Source organism: Hevea brasiliensis, chromosome 11, assembly GCF_030052815.1.
Source record: "Hevea brasiliensis isolate MT/VB/25A 57/8 chromosome 11, ASM3005281v1, whole genome shotgun sequence".
NCBI classification, from domain to species: Eukaryota; Viridiplantae; Streptophyta; class Magnoliopsida; order Malpighiales; family Euphorbiaceae; genus Hevea; species Hevea brasiliensis.
Genome location: NC_079503.1, coordinates 7,099,521 through 7,121,123, shown reverse-complemented (window position 1 = coordinate 7,121,123; position 21,603 = coordinate 7,099,521). Strand labels below are relative to the sequence as shown.

The 21,603-nt window shown below is 35.0% G+C and overlaps 1 protein-coding gene across 2 annotated transcripts; it reads left to right on the top strand.

Annotated features, from left to right (window-relative positions):
- Positions 1-17,997: 17,997 nt before the first annotated feature.
- LOC110663820 (probable flavin-containing monooxygenase 1) lies at positions 17,998-21,592 on the top strand. Of its 2 annotated transcripts, none has more exons than XM_058129785.1 (5): positions 17,998-18,441; positions 18,554-18,794; positions 20,304-20,368; positions 20,582-20,931; positions 21,042-21,592. In XM_058129785.1, exons 1-5 carry the CDS (start codon positions 17,998-18,000, stop codon positions 21,382-21,384), a joined length of 1,443 nt encoding a protein of 480 aa, XP_057985768.1. In that variant the 3' UTR covers positions 21,385-21,592. The 2 variants fall into 2 exon arrangements, with proteins under 2 accessions (XP_057985768.1, XP_021678931.2); XM_021823239.2 differs by having other exon boundaries at positions 20,304-20,482.
- The last annotated feature ends 11 nt before the right edge of the window (positions 21,593-21,603 follow it).

The window sequence follows — 21,603 nt, the reverse complement described above, 5'->3', positions numbered from 1 at the left end:
TTCATAGAAGTTGTAAAGGTGGCTCTTAAGGTTCAATAAGGCTTGGGCTTCCTTCATTTGGACTTCTGGAACTCCAGCTACAAAATAAATATTGAAACTGGTCATAACACATCAAGTCTGGGTTTTTGTAATAGATCCATAGCTCATTTTGTCAACCTTGGAGACTGATTTGGGCTTTGGTCCCTCTTTATCATTTGCAGTGCTCTATCTTAACTTTTTAATGGATTAAAATAGCACTCAATTTGGAGACCCACAACTTTATAAACACCTAAAAAATATAGCAAAGGTCAAATATTGAAAATTTCTCTATTTAACACAATTATTCCAACAACTATCTAAAAATATGCCTAAATGATAAGTATACTTTAATCAACTGAATTAGGCATAAAAACACACTAGAAACACTAAATGTGATATGAGTAAAATTAATAAATTATGCACTTATTAGTAATCCTGGCAATTCTTCAGGAAATACATCCGGAAAATCACATACTGTAGGGATGTCCCTCAATGTTGGACTCTCTACTTGGATGTCTATCACATGGGCCAATTAAGTTTCACACCCTTTTCGGATCATTTTTTTAGCAAGTGCAGCAGAAATAAGGTTTGATGGCAGTAACTGCCTCTCCCCATATATAACCACATCACCATATTGAGGGAGATCAAAAGTGATAGTCTTCAGTCTACAATCAATAATTGCATGATGCCTGGCTAACCAATCTATGCCCAAGATAATATCATAGTCTCTGAAGGGCATTTTAATCAAATCGGATAATAAGGTGTGTTTTTGGATCACCAAAGGACAATCCTTATACATTCTGTTGACCCTAACCTCTTGTCCTAACGGACTAGTTACTAACACCTCAAAACCTATTTTCATACAAGGAACAGTAATATAACCAGTGATGCTGGCACTAACATAAGAATGTGCAGACCCCGGGTCAAACAGCACAAACACATCTTGATTAAAGATAGAAAATGTACTAGCCACAATATCAGATGTTTCTGCCTCTTCTTTCTACCTCATAGTGTATACTTTGGCTGAAGCACTACCCTACTCTAACTGATTAATAGTGCCCTGATTGCCTGAGGTACTGCCCCTACCTCTGCCTCTGCCTCTACTAGCTGGCTGTGAACCTCTGGTGGCAGAACTCTGAATAGATCTTTCTAGGGCACTAGTGCAATCCTTTGCAAAATGTCCCGTACTACCGCAGTTATAACAAGCACCGATAGCATTGTAGCATACCCCACTATGGTTCCTACCACAAGTCTCATAGGGATAGGGAGGAAAGGAACTTCTGGTCATCTCCTGACCAGATCTAGGTGGTCTCTATCCTAAAAATCTCCCTCTACTGGATTTTCTACTACTCTGTCCCTGATGTCCCAAAATATGTCCAAGAGGGGGGTGAATTGGACTTTAAAAACAATTTTCGGTTCTTGCTCAAAACCTTTGAAAATTGCAGCTAGGTTCAACTAAATTAACTAATGTGAAAAATGAACAATATAGCTTTATTGACAAGTAGACTCAAGGTTAAGCTATATGCAATCAGTATACTGATATAACAGACTATATTAGCATTCAGTAAATATATCAGTAATCTGAGTACGTTTTTAACACAACAACCAGAGCAGTATACCAAATATTCTAACTGACAGCAGATCAAACAACATGCAGATTAAATCAGATATCAGCAGATTTAGCAGTAAACTAATTTTCTCAGTCAGCAGCAAGATCAACAGCATATGATATCAATTTTCATATCAGCAAAAGTATATCAATCATAAAGCTAAATTGCAAAAATGTAAAGAGCAAGGGTTGAGAAAATGAACACTGGAATTTTTATAGTGGTTCGGCTTTAACTAGCCTACATCCACTCTCTCAAAGATCCCACTTTGAGTCTTCACTCCACTATTCTTCTCTTTTCAAGGCAAGAGACAAAGCCCTTTACAAATCTTCTCAACAAAGCTTTTACAAGTAGCTTCACACTTCTACCAAGTGTTATCCCAAACACTTTTCACAACCAAGCTTCAATAGGTGCTTGAATGACCTCTCACAAATGATAATAATGTGTTTAAAACTCACTCTCACCCAATACAACAGAAACTATAAAGAAGAGTTGAGTAAATAAGCCAATGATGAGCAATAAATCACTTTGAGCACTTTGAATGAAAGCTTTAAAGATTTTGAACAGTAGAGGGACTTTCATTAAGTGCAAAATGGCCAAAGGAAGGTGTATTTATAGCTTTGGAACGTTTTTTACCGTTGCAGAACTCATTTGAACGTTACAGATACGAATTTCAAGAAAATAGCCGTTATTTTATCGTTTTCTGCGATGTTGTGCAGAGTTGAAACAGTTAGCATACTTGAGAAAATAGCAAACCAGTTAGCATACTAAATTAAGTAGCAAACCAGTTAGCATACCAGGAAAGCTTTTCTGCATAACTTTCAAAACTATAAAACTTCACACAAAATCATAGTCAAATACTTTTTAGGCCAATAATAATGTTGTTTAAAAGAAAATCTTTTGAGGGATTAAAAATAAGCATCATTGACTTTTACTCCTCAATTCTTTTCACAAGTAATCCTAAGAAATAAAACTAACTCTAATACTATATGTACCTTCAATTCTGATTTTCAATGCAGCCTTGGAAGGTAACATTTTCTTCTTTTATCTCTTTTGCTTCGTCTTGTGTTATCCTTAGAATGTCATCCTTTCTTCATAGGCACGAATCCATCATGAAATCCTTTTGTCCTTTTTCTTTGAGATACACAACACTTAAAACAATGTTAGTTTGATTCTAGTTGAGTTTTGGTATCATCAAAATCTATGCTCCTTTGAGCTTGTGGGGTCAACAATCTCCCCCTTTTTGATGATGACAAAACTCAATTGAATCACCATGTAAATATAAGTAAGTGTGAGTATGTGTATGAATGTGTATGTGAGAATAACTCCCCCTATGTATGTGCTTATATCAACAATTAATCACAAATAACTCCCCCTTAATACTTTCAATAAAATATTCATAAGCATTTTCTTAAGAAGTCAAGTGTGACTAAAGATACTAATTAAGTATGCACAATATACACACTAATCACAAACTGTATATCATTCACAAGTGGTATCAACAATATGCACACCATAAAGTTATATCAACAATATACTATTCACAAACTATGTCAACCACAAGTATCAAGATTACCATTCATTACTTTTCTCCCCCTTTTTGTCAGCATCAAAAGAATATGGGAGAAATCATGCATGTGTGAATAAGTCAAAATTCAGTTTAAGTGCAGTGAATAAACAGTCAAAACAGTAACTGATATAGCAAACTAATTTAAAGTTCAGAAAAACCAAAAGTAGCAAACTAATTAGCAAACTAACAGACAGACTGTTAGACAAAAGTCAATCAAAGTTCAGTTTATCCTTTCAGCCTGGAACTTCTCCTGATTGGTTTTGGAGCACCCATTTTCAGCTTTTTGGGCTTGACAGGTTTGTCACTCAAAGTTTGAAGAATTGCAGACCAATTGATTCGGTGTCAAAGGAACAATAGGCCCAGCTGCTAACTCAGTAGTACCAGACTCAGCTGCAGACTTTTTGCCAGTTTTAGTCTTTTTGCCAGAGGGTTACCAGTTTCCTCTTTCTGTTTGCGTCTTTGTTCTTGTTGAGCTGTTTTGCCCTTTCCTTTTGCAGGAGCAGCAGGAGCAGGTGTCTCGGGTTCTGCCTCAGACTCTGAGTCACTCATATCTTTCCCACTACCTTCTTTGCTGCCTCCATTACCATTCTCATCATCAGATTCATCTTCATCTTTGTCTGCTTCAGCTTCTTCCTCTTCTTCCTTTTCTTCCTCTTTCTCTTCATCTTCTTCTGTTTCTTTCTCTTCCTCTTCTTCTGTTTCTTCTTCCTCTTCCTCTTCTGTTTCTTCTTCTTCCTCTTTTTCTTTCACTTCCTCCTTTTCTTTTTCTTTCTCGGTTTGAGGAACAGAACCAGTAGCAGCCTTACTGGTTTCTCCAGCCTCAGTGGTTGAAATACCCAAATGGACTTTGATTTTAAACAATTCTTCCACAATCTTGTACATCAACATCAAAGATCCATCAACTTTAGAGTCAAGAGCATTCATAAGAATAGTTTGAAAACTTCTAAATTTCTGTAGCTCTTCAAGTTCCATTTCAACAAATTCTCTCAAGTTGTTTACTTCCTCCAAAATACCTTCAACATTGAAAGTACCACTTGCACTATCTTTGGAACTAGCACCTTGTTCAAACCTAAGCTTTCTACCATCATCATCTTTTTGCAAACTAGTGATTGGGATCATATTGGTCCTAAGTTTCTCAGTTTCCAAAGGTATCCCAAAGTCTCTAAACAGACCATTTAGAAGATGAGCATAGGGTAGCTTGTAAGGTGGTTTCCATTTCATGATTTGCTTCAGCATAAAATAGGCAAGATTAAACTCAATTTGGTTCACTATATGCCAAATTATGCAGAGGTCAAGGGTACTCAAATAGTTGGGACTGCCGGTTCTAGGATTCAACACATAAATGATAAAACTATGAAGAATTTTAATGTGTTGATAAGCATGAGTAATGCTAGTTTTATCCTTCACTTCCCCTTTAAACACCTCACCCTCAAAATCTCTTTTGTTAAATCCACCAACAGCAAAAACATCTTTGTGGGAGCAGATTTTGTTCCCACTGTTTGGAATTCCTAGGGCTTTAGCTAATCTAGCTACTGTCACTTCATAAATTGTCCCTTTCATTTTCACCTTAAAAGACTCATCTTTGTCAGAATCATCAACCCTCAAATTTTTATAGAATTCTTGCACTAAATCCACATACACTCCTTCAGTGTCAGAACACAATTTATCCCATTTTTGATACTCAAACAAGGATTGCAAAGGAACGGAAACTTCAACAAAAGCAGGCCAGTGAATATACCTTGGCTCATGAATAGCCCTCTCCATATGCACAACTGGAGCTTTTGAAATCTTTTTCTTTTTGGTTCCCTTCTCTTGAACTGGCTCACTGGTTCTTTTCTTGGGTGTTTCTTTTGGTTTGCCAATTACCAGAGGAGCATCTTTTTGTGGAGGAGGTGACGCAGGAACACTTGCGTCAGTTGAGTCCGATGATGAATATGTGGTGATTTTGGCTTTCCCTTTTCCTTTGTCTCGTGCCATAACCAATCTCAGAAACAAATTAGGCCGAAATGACAGAGAGAACTGAGATTATAAATTCAGTGATGTGAGCAGCCAATATATATATATTTATGTATATAATCAATTTAAGCATATCAACATCCATTTATCACAACAGAGCGCAATGACAAAAAAAAATAGGACAGACAGCAAGAAAAAAATATTCGGGTTCTTACGAATCCATGGCAGTCGATTTATTATTATATACCACATTTCATGAAATGTTAATGCCCAAAAAAAAATTAACAACAGAGCGCTAGAACAGAACAAACAACCAAGAGCAAATCAAAAAATATCAGCACATTACGAAAGCAGAACAAACAGGCATAGAAGAATATGAAACACGATTCCATTAAAGGTTTAGACTATATACCTGAAATATACTGAAACAGAGTGTGCGAATCGACAAAGAAAAATAACCAACAGCAAATGATTTCTTTTGGCAGATTCAGTGAAATAAAGGAAATGAAAAATTTCGGGGATTTTCTTTCTGTAAATAATCGATTTAATCGATTCACTGCCAAAGGGTTTCGGAAGTATTTGAGAATGATGAAGGGAGACGATGGCTTGGAATGGTGCAACCGAAATGGGTTTGCAGGTGGAAAGGAAAAACGCAGCCGTTCGGGTTCTGGGAGACGGAGCGACGGAAGGAAATGAAGTTTTGAATTTTAAAACTTGAAAAGACACAACTGTAGGTTTTTGCAGGGAATAGGTAGCGTGTAGCAGAGGAGAGACGGCGAGAAGACTGATGGTTCATAAGAAAAATTGAATCCCGCGCAAATCAAAGCGTTAAAAAAACCATTTTGCCCTTAAATACATAAAGATACAATACTTTAAATAGAGGGTATTTAAGTAATATGGGCTTTAAACATGCAGAATAGGCGCTCGAGAAAAAAAAAATTTAGAGTTTTAGAGCAATCAGACCTGACTTCCAGTTTGCCAACGAAAAGTAGGAGCAGTGGTAAAGCGTTTAGCAAACAAGAAAATTAGCAAACGGATTAGTATGCCACTGAGATCAAATTCTGCAGATTACTGTTCATATCTGATATAATCCAGAATTTTTCAAATTGCACCAAAAATATCAGAATGCATCTTTAACACTGCAAATCAACATATATCACTTCATTTTCATATAGAAACATGAGATTGCATCAAAACTTAATCAAAAAGCATCAATCATACCAAGTTCTCTTCTTATTTTGCAAAAAATTTCCTCACTAAGTGGCTTTGTAAAAATATCAGCAAGATGTTTTTCAGAAGGGACAAATTCGATTTGAATATCACCATTTTGAATATGATCCCTAATAAAATGATGTCTAATTTCAATATGCTTGCTTCTAGAGTGTTGAACAGGATTTTTTGATAGGTTTATAGCACTAGTATTGTCACATCTTATGGGAATGTGATCAAATTTAATTTCAAAGTCTTCAAGCTGTTGTTTCATCCACAAAATCTGTACAACACAACTTCCAGCTGCAATATATTCAGCTTCCACAGTAGAAAGTGCAACAGAAGTTTGTTTTTTACTGTGCCATAAAACTAATGCATGACCTAAAAATTGACAAGTTCCAGAAGTGCTTTTTCTATCCAATCTACTACCAGCAAAATCTGAATCACTATAACCAATAAGATCAAATGATTCACATTTTGGATACCATAAGCCAATGTTGTGAGTGCCAATGAGGAACTTAAAAATTCTCTTAACTGCTACAAAATGAGATTCTTTTGGACATGACTGAAATCTTGCACATAAACATACACTAAAATGAATATCTGGTCTAGATGCTGTCAAGTAGAGTAAAGAACCAATCATACCTCTATAAAATTTGTTATCTACCTCTTTACCTTTTTCATCTTTCTCCAATTTAATTGTTGAGCTCATGGGAGTTCCAATACTTTTCATATCCTCCATTTTGAACTTCTTTAGCATATCCTTTATATACTTGGACTGATTTATAAAAATTCCATCTTTCATTTGCTTAATTTGCAATCCAAGGAAGAAAGTAAGTTCACCCATCATACTCATTTCAAATTCACTTTTCATCATGTTGGAAAATTTCTTACAAAGAGAATGGTTAGTAGCACCAAAAATAATATCATCTACATAAATTTGCACAATAAGCATGTCTTTTCCAATTTTCTTAATGAAAAGAGTAGTATTCACTTTTCCTCTTTTAAAATCATTTTGAAGCAAGAATTTACTAAGTCTCTCATACCATGCTCTAGGAGCTTGCTTTAAACCATAGAGAGCTTTAGTAAGCTTGTAAACATGATTTGGAAAGTGAGGGTCTTCAAAACCAGGAGGTTGAGCTACATAAACTTCTTCATCAATATATCCATTTAAAAATGCACTTTTAACATCCATTTGATAAAGCATGAAATTCTTAAAACATGCAAATGCACACAACATTCTAATAGCTTCAATTCTAGCAACCAGAGCAAAGGTTTCATCAAAATCAATACCTTCCTCTTGGTTGTATCCTTGAGCTACTAGTCTAGCTTTATTTCTAACTACATGTCCTTTTTCATCCATCTTATTCCTAAATACCCATTTAGTTCCAATAACAGTGTGCTTTTTAGGTTTAGGAACAAGTGTCCAAACTTTGTTTCTTTCAAACTGATTTAATTCCTCTTGCATAGCAAAAAGCCAATTTTCATCATTTTGAGCATCATCATATGTTTTGGGTTCAAATTGAGAAACAAAAGCAACATTACCAAAATATCTTCTAAGTTGAGCTCTTGTCATCATTCTTTGTGATGGACTATCAAGAATGTCATCTTTGGAATGATTTCTATGGTACCTCCATTCTTGTGGAATATCTTCATGTTGAGGTTCCTCAATTTGTAGTTCTTCCACATTTGGTTGGGAGTCATCTTGAATTTCAATATTTGTGGAGCAAGGGAGTTCTTCTTCTTTGTCATTTTGATCATCCTCCACTTGTTCTTTTGATTCAAGCTCATCATTATTCGACTTCTTTGAATTCAGAATCTGCTCAATTTCATCATCACAAGAATCTTTCCTTTGCAAGGAAGTGTTAGCATCATCAAAAAGTATATGCATTGATTCTTCCATGGTCAATGTTTTTCTATTGAAGATTCTATATGCTTTGCTATTTGTTGAATACCCTAGAAATATTCCTTCACAGGATTTAGCATCAAATTTCTTGAGATTGCTGTCTTTGTTATTTAAAATGTAACATTTGCAACCAAAGATATGAAAATATGCAATATTGGGTTTTCTTCCTTTCCAAAGTTCATAAGGAGTTTTCTTTAAAATAGCTCTAATGGAAACTCTGTTCAAAATGTAGCATGTTGTATTTACAGCTTCTGCCCAGAAATATTTTGGTAAACTATTTTCATTCAGCATTGTTCTTGCCATTTCTTGCAAAAATCTATTTTTCCTTTCAACAACTCCATTTTGTTGTGGAGTTCTAGGAGCTGAAAATGTATGATAAATACTATTTTGAGAGCAGAAATTTTCAAACAAATTATTTTCAAATTCTTTTCCATGATCACTCCTCAAAGATGTAATGCAATATCCTTTTTCATTTTGAGTTCTTTTGCAAAAAGCTTCAAATATATCAAAGGTTTCATCTTTATGAGCAAGAAAGAAAGTCCATGTGAATCTTGAAAAATCATCAACAATTACAAATGCATATGCCTTGCCTCCTAGACTTCTAGGTGTGATTGGACCAAAAAGATCAAGATGCAACAATTCCAATGGTCTAGACGTAGTTACAACATTTTTTTATTTAAAAGATGATTTTGTATGCTTACCAAGTGCACAAGCTTTGCATTGAAATTCTTTTTCAAATCTTAGCTTTGGAAGTCCTCTAACAAGGTTCTTTCTAGAAAGTTTAGCAAGTGTACTCATGCTAGCATGTCCTAATTTTCTATGCCATAACCATGCACTATCATCTGATGTCATAAAACATGTTTCACAATTTTCTTCAAGACTTGTTAAATCAAGTAAGTAAATATTATCTATTCTAGCACCAGCAAACATAACATTATTTCCATGAATTTCACAATGTGAAGAAGTAAAAATGACTTTAAAACCATTGTCACACAATTGACTAACACTTAGAAGATTATACTTTAATCCTTGAACTAATGCAACATTCTCAATGCAAGGATTTTTACCAATAGTTCCACATCCAACAATTTTAGCTCTGCTTTTATCACCAAATTTCACATAACCTTCTTCTTTCAAAGTAAGAGAGGTAAACTTGCCTTTATTTCCTGTCATGTGCCTAAAGCAGCCACTATTAATGTACCAATGTTCTGTTTCCAAAGATACTCCTTAGCGCACTGAAATCAGTTAACTGTTCTTAGGTACCCAAGCAACTTTGGGTCCTTGGATGTTAGTAACATTAGGTAGGGTTCCTTTGGGCACCCATACTTTCTTTGCCTTAAAGGTTCCTTTCCTAATAGGACAAGCATTAATCATATGACCATTGTGATTGCAATAAAAGCATGTAATACTTGGTTGAGAAAAGGATGTAGCTTTAACAAAAAATTGTTTGTATTTTCCATACTTCATAAATCCATCATATCCAATTCCAGATTTTTCATTTGTAAATCTTTGATTCCCAAGAAGTATATCAAGTGTTTCTTTTCCTTTTGTAAATTTAGATAAATCTCTTGTCAAAGATTCAACTTTTTCCTCAAGAATTCTGTTTTTCTCAAGAAGTTGTTCACACACTTCTTTTGATTTTTGAAGCTCATCATTAACTTCCTTAAATAATTTCATTTGAGATTTATAAAATTCATTTTCCTTTGAAACCATACTCAATGAAATATTTTCTGATCTTAAAGCACAATTTTCATGAACTAAAATTTTGCATTTCTTTTTAAAAGCTCTATATTTATCATATGTCTTCACAAATGCAAGTTCTAATTTATCAACATTAGAAAGTTCAAGATTTACCTCATTTTCACTATCTTCGATGTGTGAGCTTTCACCTTTTTCTTCAATTGCCATCATGCAAGTATTTGCAGCCTCTTTGTCACTTGTTTCATCATTTGATGAAGAGTCACTGTCACTCCAAGTTGCTGCCATTGCCTTTTTGCTTTTGTCCTTTCTGTACTTGTTTTTCTTCTTCAATGTAGGACATTTTGGCTTAATGTGGCCTGGTTTGTTACACTCATAACAAACTATTTCACTTGAATGATTTGGAGTCTTTGGAGCATATTTCTTTGTGAACTTCTTGTATTTGCTTCCACCTTTTCTAAATGCTCTTTTGAATCTTTTGACTATCATAGCCATGTCTTCATCATCATCACTTGAAGCACTTGAATCATCACTTGAACCAGCTTTAAGAGCAACATTTTTCTTTTTCTCATCTACTTTTTTGGATATGAAAGCTATCCCTTTCTTTTTCTTTTGATCACCTTCATTCTCATCTTTCTTATAAATCATCTCATGTGCAATGAGAGAACCAATCAGCTCATCATAGGTGCATTTTCTGAAATCCTTGGTGTCTTGAATAACAGTAGTTTTTGCTTCCCACGTCTTTGGAAGAGACCTCAGAATTTTCTTTACAAGTTCTTGTTCTTCAAATCTCTTTCCAAGAGCTTTAAGTAGATTTACAAGGTCTGTAAATCTGGTACTCATTTCAGCAATAGTTTCACCAGATTTCATCTCAAATAATTCATAATCACGGATGAGGAGGTTTGCCTTTGACTCTTTTACCACATCAATTCCTTCATATGTGACTTCTAGTTTGTCCCATATCTCTTTTGCAGTTTGACATCCTGAAACACGATTATACTCATTAATATCAAGAGCACAATGAAGAATATTAATAGCCTTGGCATTTGTATAAATTTTCTTCCAATCATTATCATCAAATTCAACTTCAGCTTTAGGAATTTGTACAGTTCCTTCACTGGTTTTATAAGGAATATAAGGACCATCTTTAACTATTCTCCAAGCATCAATGTCAACAGATTGTATAAAGTTTCTCATTCTAGTTTTCCAAAAGGAGTAATTTGTGCCATTAAAAAGTGGTGGTCTAGTGATGGAATAACCTTCAGCTAAGGGGGCAGGTATACCAGCAGAATTTCTAGATGAACTAGCCATGTGTGTGGATCACTCTAAGGGGTTTAATCCTCAAGCAAGAGAGACAGGCTCTGATACCAAATTGATGTCCCAAAATATGTCCAAGAGGGGGGTGAATTGGACTTTAAAAACAATTTTCGGTTCTTGCTCAAAACCTTTGAAAATTGCAGCTAGGTTCAACTAAATTAACTAATGTGAAAAATGAACAATATAGCTCTATTGACAAGTAGACTCAAGGTTAAGCTATATGCAATCAGTATACTGATATAACAGACTATATTAGCATTCAGTAAATATATCAGTAATTTGAGTACGTTTTTAACACAGCAACCAGAGCAGTATACCAAATATTCTAACTGACAGCAGATCAAACAACATGCAGATTAAATCAGATATCAGCAGATTTAGCAGTAAACTAATTTTCTCGATCAAGAAGAAGATCAACAAAGATATGATATCAATTTTCATATCAGCAAAAGTATATCAATCATAAAGCTAAATTGCAAAAATGTAAAGAGCAAGGGTTGAGAAAATGAACACTGGAATTTTTATAGTGGTTCGGCTTTAACTAGCCTACATCCACTCTCTCAAAGATCCCACTTTGAGTCTTCACTCCACTATTCTTCTCTTTTCAAGGCAAGAGACAAAGCCCTTTACAAATCTTCTCAACAAAGCTTTTACAAGTAGCTTCACACTTCTACCAAGTGTTATCCCAAACACTTTTCACAACCAAGCTTCAATAGGTGCTTGAATGACCTCTCACAAATGATAATAATGTGTTTAAAACTCACTCTCACCCAATACAACAGAAACTATAAAGAAGAGTTGAGTAAATAAGCCAATGATGAGCAATAAATCACTTTGAGCACTTTGAATGAAAGCTTTAAAGATTTTGAACAGTAGAGGGACTTTCATTAAGTGCAAAATGGCCAAAGGAAGGTATATTTATAGCTTTGGAACGTTTTTTACCATTGCAGAACTCATTTGAACGTTACAGATACGAATTTCAAGAAAATAGCCGTTATTTTGTCGTTTTCTGCGATGTTGTGCAGAGTTGAAACAGTTAGCATACTTGAGAAAATAGCAAACCAGTTAGCATACTAAAATAAGTAGCAAACCAGTTAGCATACCAGGAAAGCTTTTCTGCATAACTTTCAAAACTATAAAACTTCACACCAAATCATAGTCAAATACTTTTTAGGCCAATAATAATGTTGTTTAAAAGAAAATCTTTTGAGGGATTAAAAATAAGCATCATTGACTTTTACTCCTCAATTCTTTTCACAAGTAATCCTAAGAAATAAAACTAACTCTAATACTATATGTACCTTCAATTCTGATTTTCAATGCAGCCTTGGAAGGTAACCTTTTCTTCTTTTATCTCTTTTGCTTCGTCTTGTGTTATCCTTAGAATGTCATCCTTTCTTCATAGGCACAAATCCATCATAAAATCCTTTTGTCCTTTTTCTTTGAGATACACAACACTTAAAACAATGTTAGTTTGATTCTAGTTGAGTTTTGGTATCATCAAAATCTATGCTCCTTTGAGCTTGTGGGGTCAACAGTCCCCTAAAGTTTTTCCTCTTTCCAGTATTACCACTAGAACTCTGATCCACTGACTTTCCCCTCTTCTCTTTTTTTGTTTTTTTTTTCTCAGGTGTCCCTTCTGATTCTATCCTTTCTAGCCCTAGGGCTTGAGATATCAGCTCAAAAAAATTATCGTGTCAGAACCCAACCACTTGCATTCTCAAACTGGGCTTTAACCCGACCTCAAACCTTTTACATCGGTCTCTGCTGGTGGTGAGTAAGCTCCCAGCATAGTGGCTCAGGCAGAAAAATTCCCTTTCATACTCTGCCACTATTCTGTTCTCCTATTTCAGACTTAAGAATTCCTGCAGTTTCATGTCCACATAGGCGTTTGGGACCTATTTTTGTCTGAACTCTCTGAGAAAGTCATCCCATGTCAATACCGGGGGTTCCACTAAGCTATGGGGGATGGTCTTCCACCAGTCATATGCTTTCTCCTGTAATAATGAGATTGAATATTCAAATTTTAACTCCTCTGTACAGTTCAGCTGCTTAAACACTCTTTCCATTCTCTCTAACCACTACTCTGCTTCCAAAGGGTCCACTGTACCCTTAAACTTAGTAGCTCCATACTTAATCAACTTATCATACTGCTTGGCTAAAGCCTGTGGTTGCATTACTGGTGCTTAAATTGGGGCTTGAATAGGCATGTTCCTGGCCATTTGTTGGAACAAAGCAACCATTTGCTGAGCGAACTGGGCAGGGAACTGCGGCATGAGTGAAGCTAGTGCAGCTGACCCACTAGCATTCTGGAGAGCTAGGGCTTCCCCCTGTGCCTCAGCTTCGACTGATTGCTTAACTAAGCGATCTCCTTCCTCCATATTCAATTAAAGGATATTCTATCTCCTGAACGAACAATACAAGGAAATTTCCCTTCATCAGTTCATATTCATAATGTAATGCACCGTATGTATTAAACAATGACATTGAGTAGTTGTACTTATCAAGAAAAATACTCAAATTCACAATTCTAAATATGCTTTAAAAACTAGCTCTGATACCACTAAAATAAGTTACACCTTACCCCTCTGTAAGGCATAACATGATCATTATAATTTAATCTCAACAACCACAATTTCGAACAATTCATTATTTTAAAAAAATATAAACAAAAAAAGAAGAACTTAAACTTTTCATTAATAAGAAATAATAAGTTGACAGTACAAATATTAACAATGGTCAAAATAAAATTTTAAAATTTATTATACAACTGCTCAAGTCCAATAAACATACACACAATTACATATACATTAAAATAAAAATTTACAAGGGTATAATCTATATACTCGGTAATGATCCCAAAATTCTAGTCACTTCGAGTCCCAAGCAGTCTACTCTGCTGCTTTATCTACCTCTTTACCTGCGACAGCAATAAAACGCTATCGCTGAGCCAAAAACTCAGTGGTGTACAATTTAAAGAAAATAATAATTTACACAGCAAATAAATCACAATTTCTCCAAGTAAATCAATTCAAATATTAATACATATAAAATTATGCTTTATTTCTAAAGCCAGAAAATTTCTTAATAAAAACATATTTCATTCCACCAATCATAAAACAAAATTATAAAAAGACACACAGTTTTGATCATGACACGATTTCCAATTCATCCCAATAACCAAAGGTTAATGGGGAATACCAAGGCTAGTTAGCACAAATATATGAGTACTCATTTAATTCATTTTCAACTGGCACACACCTCAATACTTAAACCAGAGAGGGAATATAAATCCAATTCATCTCACTAGGCAAGCTAGTGAGGAATTCAAACATATAGTCATGAAACTGTAGTTTCAAACCATTTCAATAATTTTTCAAGCATCAAAATATCATTCAATTCAGTTTCATATTTTATTTAAAATAATTTCCAAAAAATTTAGGCAAGCAACACATAATTTTGTCAAGCAACATATTCAACACAATTGAGGCCACAAATTAATTTCACAACTTATTCAATACAAAATTAAAATTGAAAATCAAAAAGGGTTAGTTATTGTGCACAAACCTCTAATGAGTCGCCTCTCTGCCTTGACTCACTTTTTTTTAATAAGATCCCTTAGGCAAATCCCACATCGGCAAAGCACGAAGATGGTCTTGGGTTCAAAAAGTAATGATATATAAAATGGGAGAACTAATCACTAGAGGCGCCTTTTGGTGGAATGGCCTGGAGAGTTGAAAGAACTCTAGGGTTAAGCATGCTCGCTTAAGAGAAATCCTAGGATGGGTGACCTCCTGAAAAGTTCTCCATTCTACCTATGGGATAAAATCGTGAGACTTATGGCTAAAGAGGACAATTCCTCTAGTGGTTGGAGCTCGACCGTTATAATTGGTATCAGAATCGCTCGCGTGTCCTCTTGGGAGATAGTGGGGCAAACCTCAGCGAGGACGCTGAGTCCCAAAAGGGGGGGAGAAGGTCCCTTAGGCAAATCCCACATCAGCAAAGCACATAAATGGTCTTGGGTTTAAAAGGTAATGATATATAAAATGGGAGAACTAATCACTAGAGTCGCCTTTTAATGGAATGGCCAGGAGAGTTGGAAAAACTCTAAGGTTAAGCGTGCTCACTTGAGAGAAATCCTAGGATGGGTGACCTCCTGGGAAGTTCTCCATTCTACCTATGGAACAAAACCGTGAGGCTTATGGCTAAAGCAGACAATTCCTCTAGTGGTTGGAGCCCGACCGTTACAACAGCATTGACGATCTCCTAACTCAGACGATGAGCATGGGTTTGGAGGCTATTGTGAACCAGCATGTGATCAGAGAGAAGGCTCATCTCTTAAGACGAGAGATCATAAAAGCGATTCAGGACACAGCAGCCGCCAAAGCCCAACTCTCAACTGCCAATGATCATATTGTTAAGTTAGAAGATCGAGTGAAGTCTTGTGAAAAAAGGATAGCTGAACTGGAGCTAGAACTTAAAGACGCTCGAGCCTGCCGATCTCGCTCAATTTACTGAAGAAATCAAAGCTAAGGAGGAAGAGGCCCTGGTGAGAGAAGTTGGTGCCTATGTGAATGCCCATAGCGATCTTTTGGTCAAACTCATGAAGAGCTATCCTGAAGAAGACTTCTCCTGGATGGAGAAGCTCGCCCCAAAAGTTGAAGATGGGAGTGAGGGAGAGCCTGAGAGAGGGGAGAGAGTAAATGTTGAAGATGTAACTGAAGAGCAGGCTAAGGAAGATCCTCCTGCCGAATGACTTGTGTTTTTTATTTCTTAGGATGAATTTTAAAGTTCTTTTTTGTTTATGATTAAATCTTGGTAAGATTGGAAAATATTAAATTAAGTATGGATGATTATTGAATCAACCCCCACTTGATCGGACAAGCTCGGACACAGAACTTAAGATTGGTTATTAATCATGAAACAACTGTTTAAAGGGATCGAATAAGTACGAAATCGAAAAGCCTTGTGACCAAGAACAGATTAAAACTTGGACGCATATATAAAAATGATTTGAGAACAGGTCTTCGTCTAAATTTGATGAGTTCGGGACCGCTTATTAAAGATCGGTTAAAACATTAACTTAGTTAAACACTTGAACAATTCGGGCAAGATAACTGATCATAAGACATCCCGGAATTTGGAATTTTGAACGTGAGGAGATCGGAAAACAAAATACAAAATCAGATGGTCTAAAAATTAATCAAAACGAGTCGAGGAGATCGAAAAACACTTGGTTTGAGCGCACTTTAAAGTTTATTATTTATCTGGGAGGTTACTAGCTCAAAGAAAATGACCTGGGGTTGGATAACTAGTTTAGATCGGTCAAACGCCTACTAAGGAGATTGACATAATTGCAATTATTCGAACTATGATTTTGAAGATTGACCAAAATATGGTGTCCACATTGTTCCACAATGGTTTAGGATTAAGTATTTGTGATAAATATAATATTTAGACAAATCTATAAATTAATTTTTAAATTAAAATTAGACACGATCAAATTTTTTTTTTATAGCTCCTTTAGCCAAAGACCCCACTAAGAGTTAGAGTTTACATGGGAACTTGCCCATTTCAAGTTAAATGCACCTATCCATGCATGCTAAATGAAATAAGAAAATTATGTTTTTTTATTATTAAAATAAAAATAAAAGAAATTTCTGGAAGGGTTAAATTATAAATTATAAATTAAAATTTATCAATTAAAAATAAAAATGAAAATATTTTCTGGTATAAATATATTGTGGTGACGTTAGAGAGTTGACACAGTTGAATACTATACCTTATTCAAAATAGTTGAATATTGAGGCATGCATTTGATCATTGTCCAAAGCATAGATAAGCACTTAATTATCTTTCAAACACTTTCTATTTCTGCAGTTGATTTAATTTATGGAAGGCTCCACTTTTTATTTTTGTAATTTGTATGACATACAAGAACTTTCTACATTGATGATTGAAAGGTGTTTATCAAAAAGGAAAAAAATATTTAACTAACGGTATTGGTATAAGAGATAAAAAACTTTGTATCTCTTAAATAATGTGCTTTATCTTTATAATGAGTCTCTTTAATAAGAGCAAGACTAGGCCTAACCCAATGGGTTAAGAGATTCATGTGATTTATTCAAAAGGAAAAAACTCTGCTTGCTAACAAGGAGGAAATGGCAGTTGTTAGGAAAATTAAGTACTTAAACAGTTGGGTAATTATTTAATATATATATATATATATATATATTAAATTACTCCCTGTTTTTTCTAAAAAAAATTGTTACTTAATTAATAATTAGTTTTCAATGTCTTTAAACAGAAATTTTCATCTCATATAATTATTATCACATTATGCTTAAATAATATAAGTAGGAAACAGGTTATGCAGTGGTTAGGTCATTTTCGGGAAGAAATACTTGGCTAAGGATTGCACATGGATTGACAACTCATTTATACATGAATTAGGGCTTTTAAAGTTACAAAGAAATTCACAGAAACCATTTATACATTTGCGAAGATATATAACTTCATCCGAAGGGCAAAGGAAACCATGTAATTACAGAAATTTCCCCTTCATATCTGACCAATATCAGTTCGCACGACTATAATAATAATAATATACAAAGTCTATCAACGTGCTGCCTCTGTAAATATGCATGCACATTTCGCATACCACCCTCACCTTAAACTCCTCTCTCTCTTTGTCCAAACCCTTTCGAGCTCCAAATATGACTAGGCAAAATCACCTTTTGGTCTCAAAAATTGGCATTATTGGAGCTGGTGTGAGTGGTTTAGCTGCGCTTAAGCAACTTTCCCACCACAGTCCAGTGGTTTTCGAGGCCTCTGACTCTCTTGGAGGGGTCTGGAAAACTTGCTCTTACCATTCAACAAAACTTCAGTCCCCTCGTTGTGATTATGAGTTCACTGATTTTCCTTGGCCTAATAGAGATGAACCAAGTTTTCCTTCTCATACTGAGATTTTGGATTACTTGAATTCTTATGCTGAGCGATTTGATCTGTTCAAGTATGTTAGATTCAATTCTAAGGTGGTGGAGGTCCGATTCATCGGTGACCGGGAAACCGCTGACTTTAGTGGAAATTATGGGAGCCTCCTGCCCGGTCAGCCGGTCTGGGAGGTGGCCGTGCAAAGCAATCAATCAGACACCATTGAGGTCTTTATTTAATTCTGGCGTAATTAAGTACCTTGATAATCATATGCATGCACATCTTTTGGCTTTTATGGATAATTAAAACTGACGAATTTGGTTTGTTGGGTTCATATAGTGGTACGCGTTCGAGTTTCTTGTTATTTGCATAGGAAAATACGGTGGTATACCTAAGTTGCCTGATTTTTCTCACAATAGAGGCCCAGAAATATTTGAAGGACATGTCTTGCATTCGCTTGATTACTGCAAACTTGATAAGGAAGCTGCTTCTCAACTTCTTAAGGGAAAGAAGGTTGCTGTTGTTGGCTTCAAAAAATCAGCCATTGATTTAGCTGTGGAGTGTGCTGAGGCAAACCAAGGTATGAATATATATGTGTGTGTGTGTGTGTGTGTGTGTGTGTGTGTGTGTATATATATATATATATATACTAGTTCATGGATATTACACCTATTATCAGTCAATTAAATAAACATTAATTAGTTTTCTCTGATTTTTCTATATACCTTAAAAGTAAAAGAAAAATCCTGTATTCTAACATATATTAGAATGCTTCTCTGATCAGTTCTTTGCATATTGCCACAAAAATTCTTGGTTTTACACTATTTTTCATTTTTTCTCTTGATTTTCTAATTGTTTTCTTTGTCATAATTTTTTACCGTCTACAATTGTTATGGAGAATAAGACCAGCGTTTTAATTTCTTGCCCTCATTTTTTTATATTGATATTTCACTATGCATATGCTTGTAAAATTTTTTACTTACTGAACCAATTACCCTACCTAAGTATGGATTAATACCTATCACCTTCAAGTATTCTATATATAATGTAAAAATAAATTAAAATGATTTGATCTGGGAGTATTATTATTATTATTTTGAGAATGACTAGGGAGTATTATTGACTTAATTCTTGGAGTCAAATCGAGTTATTAAATATGGTTGGTTTAAGTTTTTCTGGATTCCATACTACCAATATAAAACATATCACAATGTAAAACATGCACAAGAAATATAAAATACCCAAGTTTTCATTCATTCTCTCCTTAATTGCTCATAAATTCCTATAAATTACTAAAGATTTCTGAGTTCTGACCCGATTTATTGTCTTCATTTTCTTTCTCTCCACTTATAGTTTATTTGGTCTTTCAACGTTTTGTTTTGAATATATTTGGCCTTTCAACTTTAATATAATAGCTGGTTTTGCTTTAATTTGGTCTTATGCTAATGAAATATGAAAATGAGTAGGTAAAAATTTTCACTTTAAATAAGTGTGGAATTTGCATGGGCTTTGTTCCCTTTCTGCAAGTTGTGTCTAAAAGGGAAAAGGGCATCTTGTCGCCAAGTCTCATAATTATGAAGAAACAATGAACAATAAATGTCGTTTTTTAACCAAATTAAAACGCAAGTTTCTTGACTCCACACGCACGTTTTCATCAATTCCTATCTGTACGTTATTTGAACTTTTTTTTTTTTTTGACACTGCATATCATGATGATGATATATCAAAAAAAAAATGATATATTCAACATCTCCCTCACAAACCACAAAAAAGTCCGACTCCATATTTGATTGTCCAATCTTCGGAAATTTGAAAAATTTTCCATTACTAAATTTGCTTAAAAATTCAATTTAAGTTTTTCCGTCTATGAAAGGAAAATCTGGGGAGTTAATTGTGCACGAATTATTTATATTGTCTAGGGATGATGTTTATGTTTTGATCCTCTAATAATAAGTATGTGAGGAGCAGAATTATTATTCTTTAATGTTGTTCACTCCTGAGAGATCTCAAACTGTACGCGTCACATGTAATAATAATTCTTCCAAGCTGAATTGCAATTTGTGGTGTCAATTATTTTAATGTCTTGCAGGTCCTGATGGGCAGCCGTGTACCATGGTGGTAAGGACCTTGCATTGGACTGTTCCTCATTACTGGGTATGGGGATTGCCATTTTTCTTGTTCTTTTCCACCAGATCTTCTCAGTTAATCCATGAAAGGCCTAATCAAACCCTTCTCGAGGCCCTGCTCTGCCTACTCTTGTCTCCATTGGTAAGTAATATTTGACACTTTATCATTTTTGTTTTACTTTATACGGTCAGAAGCCAAGATTTTTTTCGGTTTGAAAGTGCTAATTAGTAGTGTTTGCAGAGGCATGTGGCTTCCAAGTTTATAGAGTCGTATCTGCTCTATAAACTTCCTCTGCAGAAGTATGGATTAAAGCCAGATCATCCTTTTATTGAAGACTACGCTTCATGCCAGATGGCTATCATGCCGGAAAATTTTTTCCCTGAGGTTGACAAGGGCAAGATTCAGTTCAAAAGAACGTCAAAATTTTGGTTCTCCAGGGAAGGACTTGAATTTGAAGATAATACTAAATTGAAGGCTGATGTTGTGATTCTTGCAACTGGTTATGATGGAAAGAAAAAGCTCAAAAATATCTTACCAAAGCCTTTTTATAGTTTATTAGAGTACCCTTATGGTGTCATGCCCTTATACAGGTAATCCTTTATACAGGTAATCCTTTATATGATAGTAATCTCTCCTTCATCACAAATAAGTTTCACCAAAAAAGTTTGGATAGTGATAATCTTAATTGTTCTTCTTGCAGGGGAACCATTCATCCCCTGATTCCAAACATGGCTTTTGTGGGTTACATAGAAAGTGTTGCAAACCTTCACACTGCAGAGCTGCGTAGCATGTGGTTGGCAAGACTCGTTGACAATAAATTTAAGCTCCCAACTGTGGAAAAGATGCTTGACCAAGTGTCCAAGGAGATTGAAATTATGAAGAGGTCAACCAGATTCTATAAAAGGCATTGCATTTCCACTTTTAGCATCAACCACAGTGATGAAATCTGTAAAGAAATGGGGTGTTGTTCCTGGAGGAAGAAGAACTTGCTAGCCGAAGCATTTAGCCCTTATGGCAGTCAGGACTATGAGAAGCTGGAATAAATTACAATCACATTAATATGTCATTCTTTATTTCTAGATATAATAATTAATAAGCACATTAGTGCTCTTATGTATTTAAATTTAGGTGGGTCCTTAAGCAAAAGAAGGAAACAGCAACTGAAAAATAATGAACTTATCGTATGTATACGAGCATCTGAGATCTATGCAAATAAATTGCCATTTATCACCCGATAAAAGGGATTAAAAATATTGTGCTGT

Coding starts and splice junctions, on each gene's coding strand:
- LOC110663820 (XM_021823239.2), top strand. CDS start 17,998: ATGACTAGGCAAAATCACCTTTTGGTCTCAAAAATTGGCATTATTGGA. Junction 18,795..20,303: donor GTGTGCTGAGGCAAACCAAG/GTATGAATATAT, acceptor AATGTCTTGCAG/GTCCTGATGGGCAGCCGTGT. Junction 20,483..20,581: donor GCCTACTCTTGTCTCCATTG/GTAAGTAATATT, acceptor TAGTGTTTGCAG/AGGCATGTGGCTTCCAAGTT.